The following is a 10,340-nucleotide window of genomic DNA, read 5'->3' as shown; positions in this document are numbered from 1 at the left end:
GGGCAGTGTGAAGTGTCAGTCTCACGGGCAGCACTTACACCCAGCAGGACGGCGGACGTTTCTAGATGTTTACAGTATGGCTGAAGGCTAGACCACGGATGGTAAACAAGTTAACAAAGCCACATTTTCACGTGGGACACAAGGACACACAGGCTGCGTATAGCAAGTCCCCAGTAATCCCAAGTGAGGGCAGGGAAGATGCTGTTGAAATTAATTGTTGAGGTTCTGAAAGACCGAGACCCTTTTATGGCAACATGAGCGGTGTTCATTCTTTCATCCTACGTATGTGTACGATGTAAACAGACACCCTGGGGGAACCCATGGACTGATGCTCTTAAAGAAACTGGTTCTCTGCATCGGTGGGATCTGTGTTTGCTCTTGCGGTGTCAAATTTTAGGGTCATCTGAGAAGGAATATCCTTCTCCCTGACCTCGGAATATTTCCTGCCTCCATCCAATGATGACAGCCGTGCATGGTGCTCGATTGCGGGGCCTAGCACTGCTGCGGGGTCCCGGTCCACACGGAAGGCAGCCACTGGGGCTGTTGGTCCCACAAAGCAGTCAATGCGTGAAAAGATAGTGCACGCAGAGAGAACGGGCTCTGGTTGTATCTTGAGGTCCCAGGTTGCAGGGAGAAGATGGGAGAATTAGCACTCTGGTGGGTGTACAGGTGCCGGGAGCTAGCATCTGTGGGAACCAGTCCTCCGGAGAAGCTGGGGGCCCGCAGGGGCGTTCTCAGGGCTCCCTGGTCCTGCAGCGATGGCAACATTAAATGCAGCTGATGTCCCTCCTGTGGGGCCCCGTGTGTCCGGGGACATCCTCGAGGTCAGGGGAAGAGAAGCCTCTCCCTCCGTGGGCTGGGACTGTGTGACCGTGTGACCAGGGCTGAGCCAGACCCAGGAGACCACAAAGCCCCAGGATTATAGAAACGACCCAGTCATACGTTTGGATGTGCGGCTTCCAAGAGCCGGGTAGCTGCTGCTCCTCCGATGCTGCTGATGCTCTGGTGAAATCGGCCCAGGTCCAGCCGAGGAAGAGCCAAGAACGTGGCTTGCCCTGAGTTGTGCGTCTCCGGTTGCACATCACCAGCTTCGCTGGGCCTTTTCTTGTTCCTGCTTCACACACGGAGTCGTCAGATGGTGGTTCTGTCACAATGTGTGTTGATGTTTTCCATCCAGACGAGGGCTTGCACCCTAGGAATGTTCCAGCCACGTTCCCAGGCACAGGCTGTCCCTCTCCTAAAGCATGTAGACTTCGTCCTAAAGGCTGGGGGACCCTTCCCCCTTCGGAAACTGGCTCAGGATGTTCTGGTTTCCTTCTGGAAGTTTCTACATGGAGCCTGACCTTAACCTTGGAATGCCACACAGGGGTTCTTTATCCATCAAGCCTCATTGACAGATGCGCCGTTTCCTGCGTCTGTAGATCTATGGCTGTGCACCTGCCAAGGCTGTGCCCACGTCACAAGGCCCCTCTTTGGAGCCACACCTGGAACGCTTAGCATCCCAGCAGCAGGCGGGAGAGCATGACTCTACCAACATGACTGTATAGAGGTAACAATTTCTCTGCAGTGAACTGGCAGGGTGTACGTATTATTAGTAATTATTATTACTTTGATATAGTTCTGGGCCAATCGTGATATGTCTGCAGGACTGCCCGGGGTGGAGGAGAACTGTATTCTAAATAAAGTGTTTTCAAGTTGGGAGACAATGTTAAGTGGCTTCTTTTCAGGGTAAGGAGAGCTCTTCTGACCTGGCAGTCCCACCTGTGTTCAGGTTTAGAGCTGCAGCAATCGTGTTGCCAAGTGCCTCCATTCCAGCCCTGGACAACTGGCAAATATTTTTAAATATTTAACAATTTCATATTAAATTTTCATGTTATATGTTTGTATATGATATTTACACCGAATTGTACATTACTTCGCCTTTTAAATATCAGTACAGTGAACCCAACTTAATATTTTAATTATTTATTACAAGCATCAATTAATATAAATGGATGCCTTCGGGAAACAGCCAGGGCTCCCTGCCTGTGAAAATAAAATACCCAGCACTGCTGTTATTATATGAGTTATTTGTATCTTTAATTAATTTCATTATAATAACAATCATTTCAATTTTCTGCCCATACAGCTTGTGTGTCACAGTTTTCAAGTCCAAATACCCATTTAAACACATAGTGACTGACAAACACTCAGAGAGAAGGTGGAAAGGTCTAGTGCTTATTCATTAAAATGTCAGATTTGGTGATGTCGATTTTAGTCGGGAATAGAATTTTCCACTGAATTTTGGGTTCGAGACGGAGAAATGTAAGTTCGCCATAAACCTCTTGGCTTCTGACCTATAAATACGTGGGATGTTATAATGTTATAAAAAGGAAGAAGAAATCTGAGGCAGAAATGAGCAATGGAGTAGGAATCCTCTACCTGTCTGTACTCGGATTACTTACCCTCGGCTGAAAAGGATGAGGAATGCATGACGGCTTGCATTCCTGTAATTTTATAGGAAAAAATGTGACCCCTATGCTCCCCCTGCCCCAACACCGCCTGGTTTGTTGGCTCGTTCAGCTGTTCTGCAAACAGGGCAGCCGATGCAGAAAAAGACACTAAAGACTGCTCTGACCTCATGACCTCCTACTCTGCTGGATGAGGCAGGCGAGTGGCCATTTCCACATGGGGAAGGGGCAGCGAGCAGGGCCCTGTGGGGACTCGGCCAGAGACCCCAGGGTGGGGGCACTCACAGCGGCAGCACCCCGACCTCCTGGCCTGAGCGCAGACACGCAGAGCCCACGCGACCCGGGCTGGAGCACATTGGCCGCAGGTGTGCGTGGAGCGCAGGTGTGCGGACTGGGTGCCGGGGACCCCACCTCCCTGCTGGTCCCAGGGCAATGGCTCCTTGGTGTAAACAGGCGGGTTCTCAAAGCCAGGACAGATGGTCGGACGCGTGTAATGACATACAAAGCCTCCTCCCCTTACAATGGCAGAGGCTCGAGATGCTGCTTCCCTGCAGGACACACGGTCGCCCCTTCCCTGTGACCCCCATCCTGTGGCCCCCGCCCTGTGACCCGAAGCCCCACCTCCAGGCCCTGATCACTCTTGGCACCTCTGAAGCTCCTGCTCCCTGGCCTGGTCTTGGGTGTTTCTCACCTCCTCTGCAGGGCCTCCCTGCTTCCCTCCACAACCCCCAGGCCCTGTGCCTTGCAGCGATTTGCCCCTCTTCTTAAGGTCACGGGGTATTTAATTGTATACAAAATACACGAGGGAACAGTGACAGCAGGAGCCACCACCCGCCTACACAGACAGCCTTAGTGGTGTCACCCCATGGAGGAGACACCTCCAACTCTCTGCTGGAGTTCGATGCTCCTCCCCCCTCACCTCACCTTCTTCTCCCCCTTCACCTCCTCCTTCAGCAGCAGGAGGCCAACCTCTGGACACCATAACACAGGGGAAGGACACGTGCATCTCGCAGGTGCTCCTACATCCATGGACCACGTGGCCACAGCTGGAGCTGGAGCTTCCCAAGGCTGGTCCTGCCGTGGCCATGAGCAGTGTCACCTCGTCACCTTCCTCCCTCCTACAGATGAGGAGTTCCTTTCCCTCAGCTCAGACCAGGAAGAAATGGCTTATTATGAAAACCTCCATGGATAGCTTCACTTTTACCCACGAGGAAAGCCATCTCTTCTAGATGCAACCACGGTCAGCTCATGAGCCCTGCTCCAGAAAGGAGCCGAGGCCCTGTGGCTCCAGGCCCCAAGAGCATGTGCCACAGGTTTTGTCCCAGTCTCCTCCGGCAGGTGGCTTTGCCCCCAACCATCGCTGTCTCACCTAGAGTGAAAACATCCTCACTCACCTTGAAGTCAGCACCTCCTCCTTCCGACCTACCAGAGGCCAAAGCCCTGGAGCTGGCGTGTGCACCACGGAATACCGGGAAGGAGCCTGGACACCAAGCCTCATCCTGGAGGGTCCTCTGCTGGCTCCTCTTCACTCAGCCACCACCCATGTCGCCTCCCCCGTGATGGCCTCTTCTCGCCAAAGACTCGGTCCTGACACCCTCCCAGGGAGGGCTTCCGAATTTATCCCCGACCCGTTTTTCATCCCTGTGCCTCCTCCCCGTCCCACAGGCTTTTCTTAATCAGTCAGAACTACTTGCTGTTGTCAGCATCCGTGAGTCTGAAAAAGGCAGGATGGAGAAATGTCAGCAGCTCCAGAAGAACTTTTATTGAGCAGAAAAAACTCTTTTTTTTTAAGGATTTTATTTATTTATGAGAGACACACAGAGAGAGAGAGAGAGACAGAGAGAGAGAGAGACATAGAGAGACAGAGAAGAGGCAGAGACACAAGCAGAGGGAGAAGCAGGCTCCATGCAGGGAGCCTGAAGTGGGACTCAATCCTGGGTCTTCAGGACCACACCCTGGGCTGAAGGTGGCATTAAACCGCTGAGCCACCAGGGCTGCCCCAGAAAAAACTCTTAGTGATGCATTTGATTTCTCCATGAAATTTTAACAGGAAGATGGATACTTAGCTGAAATGGGATCCAGTGGGTGCATTGCATAAGCAGCCCTACAAAGTACCCGAATTCTCATTAAACCAACTCTATACACCACCTCTCAGAGGTTGACTGATTGGTTCTCTTGGTTCTGTGGTAGGGGAACCCGGGTTTGCAGACCGGCCTCGAGAGCTGCATCTCAGATCTGTTCTTGTCCACTGACCTGCGGGGTGGGAAAGAGGCCAGGCTCCTAGCCACCGAGTGCTGATTCCCCACAAAACAAGGCTCCAACCACAATGCCACACTGTCTGTTCTTGATAGCCTCCAGGGCTGGGAGGGTGGAGACTGCCAGAAATTGGACAATAATCAATTTGGTTTGCCTGACTCAGTATTCCCCACTCTGCTTTTGTGAAATGGTAGCTGATATAACAGAAATCTTAAGAGGACTTCATGATCGAATAAGCTTGGGAGGAAAGATGGCATATTTCTTGGAGCTGGAAAGAGTAAAAACACTTTCCACTGTGTCTCATCCAGCTTCCATAATTATTTGTGACTCCGGATCTTCCTCCTCTCCACCCCTCACATGTGTGTGCACACACACATTCTGCTAAAATACCTATTAATGTCATTGAACACGGTTTGAAAACATTGCTGTGAATCGCCGAGATTGGGTTTCTTCATAGCCGTGCCGCATTTACAAACTCTGTGCGCTCCTCCTGGTCCAAGCAGTAACGGCACCAGCAAGGCACGTGTTCATCTGTTGACGCTGCTTGTGCTCACAGCTCTTTTGGACATTGTTTCGGAGCCAGCGCCCCAGCCTGTTAGCAGCCTCAGGACCAGAGGCCAGCTGTTCTCTACGGTTGGCTTCAGATTCGGAAACAAAGTCACTGGGAACAAGGTGTCTGCTTCACTCCTTGACTCTTCTCAGTTTCAAATCTGGAAAAAAAGGTGGGTGAGCAAGCAGGAATTCTCTCCCTTCTGGCCTCCCTCCCACCCACCTTCTCTCTGGCCAGACTGACTTCACTGAACATACAGTACACATCAAAGTTTACTCCTTTAGCATCAGTCAAAATCTCTCAAACACTGCAGAATTTCCACCAAGTAAGTTGTGTTTGCCTCCTTAGATGATAAATTATGCATGAACAATCCTAATGTTGTCAAAGAAACAAGTCGAAATTGCCTGAACTTGGAATTTTTGATGAGCTTGTTGTTTTAGGACTTCGGAATATCGACATCCCCCCCCAGAGACTTAGACTTTTTTTTCCCCCTAGGTCATAACAAAGCATCATGCCTCATCATCAGTTTTGATTTTCTCAAAAACGGTCTTATTTTCTTCCTTTGAAATTTCGGAAAATTGTTGAGTGTGCACTTTTGATGTATCTTGCAAAATGTGAGGCATGATCTTGACATAATCATTGTTTTTACAAAATGAGTTTTTTAAAACTCAAATTTTTCCTATTTCTTTCTTGCAAGTTAGCATGTGTTTGAGAGAACCCAGTCTCTGACCCTGGGGATGCAAGGCGGGGGCTGGTGGCCATCATAGGTGTCTGGTCTAAGCTCCTTGAGCCTCTCAGGCCAAGGGACCCCTGCTAATTGTGTAACGCCAGCATCTCACACTTTTTTTGCGTGTTCAAATTCAAAAAAATGGAAAATGTGACATTTGCTTTTTCTAAAGAATGTTCGTGTTTTAGGCCAACAGGATTCATTGCACCTCCAGGCACAGAGCAGAGCAGCCCTCAGCAGCATCGACGGTGTGACTGCCAACACTTTGAACATGTCACTAAAAGGAAGAAATGGGCAGGTAGCTCTGGAGAGACGGAATGTGCAGGGAGGGATAGGTCAGTTTTCGCAGGGGTAGCGGAAATGTGGGTATCCAGGGAGACCGTGTGATGTGAGGGAAGGCACAGACCAAACAGCTGGCCATGGGACATGGACTCTTTAATGTGAAAGCTCCTTGAGATCGTGATCTCCCCACCCACCTGCTAACGCTTTTGTGATCAATTTTTAGAAAAGCAAGCCTTATTTGATGGTGGAAGACAGACCTCCAGGGCCCATCCTGAAGCCACCAGTGTTTCGTGTGGATGACACCACGCCAGAAGTGGTGCAGAGTGTCCTGCTGGAGCGCGGCTGGGACAAATTTGATAAAGGAGAGCAGAACGTCGAATACTGGAGTCTGTACTGGAGGACGTCGTCTTTCCGGATGACCGAGCACATCAACGATAAGCTGTGGCAGCGGCTGAACCACCACCCAGGCACCACCCAGCTCACCAGGCAGGACCACCTGGCCAGACACCTGAAGCACATGAAGAGGATGTACGGCACGCCGCTGTACGAGTTCATCCCGCTGACATTCATCATGCCCAATGCCCATTATGACAATAAGTTCGTGGCCAAGGACTTTAGGGAGAAGCACGTGCTGGGTGCCAAGCATAGCTACTGGATTTGCAAGCCTGCCGAACTTTCTCGTGGGAGGGGGATCATCATTTTCAGTGACATTAAAGACTTACTCTTTGATGATACATATATAGTACAGAAATATATCTGCAACCCCCTCCTTGTGGGCAGATATAAATGTGACCTCCGCATCTACGTTTGTGTCACCGGCTTTAAGCCTTTGACCATTTATATCTATCAGAAGGGTTAGTGCGGTTTGCCATGGAAAGGTTTGACCTCAGTAATTTGCAGAACAACTATGCCCATTTGACCAACAGCAGCATCAATAAATCCGGGGTCTCGTATGAGAAAATCAAAGAAGTGATCGGTCACGGTTGCAAGTGGACCCTCAGCAGGTTCTTCTCTTATCTTCGCAGCTGGGATGTGGATGACCTGCTTCTGTGGCAGAAAATCACCCAGGTGGTTATTCTCACTGTGCTCGCCATGGCGCCCTTGGTCCCCTTCGCAGCCAACTGCTTTGAGCTCTTTGGGTTTGATATTTTGATTGATGACAACTTGAAACCATGGCTTCTAGAGGTCAACTTCAGCCCTGCCCTGTCCATAGATTGTTCAGCGGACGCATCAGTAAAGAGGAAACTTATCCATGACACCATTGAACTGATTTACTTGCAGGGTCTGAGAAACGAGAGGACGGGATGTCGCGATGGTGCAAAGGGGAGCCGCAGCGTCTCCCTCACGAAGCTGGATGCAGGCAGAGTCAACAAGGTTTGAAGTGCTCTTCCCTGTGAGTCCCTCTTACAGTTCACGAATAGAACATTTAAGGATGAATCTGCTGTAAAGAAAGCCGTAAAAATATGCCCTGAAAATAAGCATGCCTCCCAGCCTAGGGAAATGACTAGCAGGAAGAAAGACCTACTTCTGTCAACAAGAGAAGCCCCCAAAACCAAGCCAAAGCTAAAGGGCAGACGCTCGCCCCACAAGAAGATCATTCCATTCATGTCACTCATTCAGTCACATGCGGACAAGACCAGCATCTCCCTGTGCGTCCCCTTGGACAATAGCAAAGTGCCGGGTCTCCAGGCAGGGAACTTTGTTCTCATTTGTCCCTTCAATGAAGCTACTTTTGGAGCTTCTAGGAATGGACTGAATGTCAGAAGGATAATTCAAGAGCTCCAGAAACTAAAGAATAAGCAACATTCCCACATGTTAGAAATGGAAACAAAAAGAAGGTGACAGGGTTTGGGGAAAACCAGGGATTCCTTCGCCAGAGACAGCAACGGCTCAGCCCCTGACCTCTGCATCCAGCACTCTGACCACGTCACTGGGACCTGATGGGGTGTGTATGTAAATATAACGATTCTGCAAAGCAGAACACATTCAGGTAGTGATTAAATTATATGATACGATTGGCTAATTTCCTCCAATTTTTGGGAGAACACCACCCAGCCTGTTGCCTGTGCTCAGAAATCCTTTATATTATTACAATTATACTGTACACTTATTTAAACATGAGAAAAGATTATTAGAACAGTCTTTTTAGGATTCTTAGGTGAAAACACTACCAAAAAGGCCAAAGGTTAACTTTTTGTTTTTTAATACACCATTTTTTGTTGAAAATTATTCTTCTCAACTTCATGATCAGTCATCTGAGGTGAGGCCAATTGCTGAAAATCTCCCCCAAAATACCCAAATGACTCTGTCATTCATAGGTCCTGGGCCCTAACTCAGACACTGTACCACACAGCTTCCCACTGGGGGCAGCCATCAACCATATTTAAAAAGTGGCCCCCTGTTGGCTGGCCCCCCTCACTGATAGGTTCCCATCCCAGCATGGGATCTCAGAACCTTCCAGATCCAGCTGCGTCCCCAACACTCCTGCCACATAAGCAAGTACTGAAGAGTCCTTAGACATAAAAGCTCCAGCATTTACCTGAAGATATTATGCGGAGTGAAAAAAAAGAAAAGCCAGACACAAGAGGCCACATGTTGTAGGATCCCATATACAGACAATGTCCGGAATTGGCAAATCAACAGACACAGAACACAGATTGGTGGCTGCAAGTCCCACGGTGGGGGACAGGGGAGTGACAGCGAGTGGGTAGGGGGTTTCCTTTCAGAAGACAAAAATGTTCTGGTGATGGCTGCACAACGGTGTGAATGTGCCAAATGTCACTAATGGCATGTTTCACGTTATGCTTATTTTACCACAATAAAAAAAGGCTAAAGCAAAACAAATTTAAGATAGACAAGAGGAAATCATTGAGTCTGGGGACGCAGGATACAGGGAGGGTGATGCAGCCATAGAAAGAGAACATAAGAAAGTCATTGCTGTTGTTGCCAGCATACGATTATGGGCTCTGATGCCACCTGCAGGCTCCCCTGAATGGCTAACAAAGTCCTATTGCTTGATCTGAATGGTTCAGAAAAAAAGAGGATAAAAAAAAATCCATCACGTTTGGCATGAGGCTGTAATGCATATTTTGTTCATTGCCTGGTTTCATGCGTAAGTACATTTATGTGTTCCCAGACTCGTTTCAGGAAAGATTTAAAGGAGCCAAGTAGGAATCGAAGAGCATCAAGACCATTCTGATCTCGTATTTCAGGTTTCTACTTTATACTATTTGGCAAAGAAAGAATAGGTTCTTTTCCACAAAAGTTGAGGTGCGCTCTAACATGACCAACCACGCGTCTGCCACCACTGGCAAATCAGAGGTCAGCTCTCACCCCCTCCGTGTCTTCAAGTACTCACTCCTTCACCATGAACCAGGTTTTAATGACTCTGATGGGAGGATGAGCATTGCAGAAATGAGTGAGGTGTGTGCTACTAAGGAAAGATAATTTTATTTGTGCATTTGAAGTGTTACAGCCGTGGACCATGTGAGACAAACATGCACAGTCTCGGCAGTATGTATCTCTCAAACAGCAGAATGTGAGCCAATTAAACCAAAGTTATAATGGGCCAATGTCGACTTCAAAAGCAAAAGGAAACAGTATGTGCATTGAGTTTGCATGCAGGTGCACAGTTGTGGAAGGGACACGGAGGGAAAACAAATGCAGTCTTGCTGGGGTAGAAAAGTCAAAACTGCATAGTCCAGAGACTTCTCCAGGAGGTATGTGGTCATTCTTTTTTTTAAAAAAAAAGATCCTTGGTCTCCCACTCCTGGGAGATTGGAATGGGTGTACATGTCCTTACACCTTCACTGCGTGTGAACCTGAGCACCTGGGACAGTACAAACACAGCACACAGAGTCTCCCAGGGGAGAAAGGAGGCAGTCCCACAAGGGGCCCCAAGAAGAGTAGGGGGTGGGGGTTTCCCAGCTTTGGGGATTTGGGGGTTTATTGCCGATCCTCCAGACGGGGTGCTGACAGAGCTGGCAGTGCAAGTGGACACAGGAGCCAAGACTCACCTCCCGGAAAAGGACCAGGAGAGAAGCAGCTCTGGGAAAATGTAAGTAAAGGAGCCTGG

The 10,340-nt window shown here is 49.0% G+C and overlaps 1 protein-coding gene across 1 annotated transcript; it reads left to right on the top strand.

The window, feature by feature from the left end:
- Positions 1 to 6,343: 6,343 nt before the first annotated feature.
- Positions 6,344 to 8,107, top strand: TTLL2 (tubulin tyrosine ligase like 2). The gene is given in 3 exon segments (XM_041732621.1): positions 6,344 to 6,349; positions 6,489 to 7,110; positions 7,113 to 8,107. Coding segments are annotated over 3 exon segments (1,623 nt in total).
- The last annotated feature ends 2,233 nt before the right edge of the window (positions 8,108 to 10,340 follow it).

This window comes from Vulpes lagopus, chromosome 2 (genome assembly GCF_018345385.1).
Source record: "Vulpes lagopus strain Blue_001 chromosome 2, ASM1834538v1, whole genome shotgun sequence".
NCBI classification, from domain to species: Eukaryota; Metazoa; Chordata; class Mammalia; order Carnivora; family Canidae; genus Vulpes; species Vulpes lagopus.
This window is presented reverse-complemented; position numbering and strand designations above follow the sequence as displayed.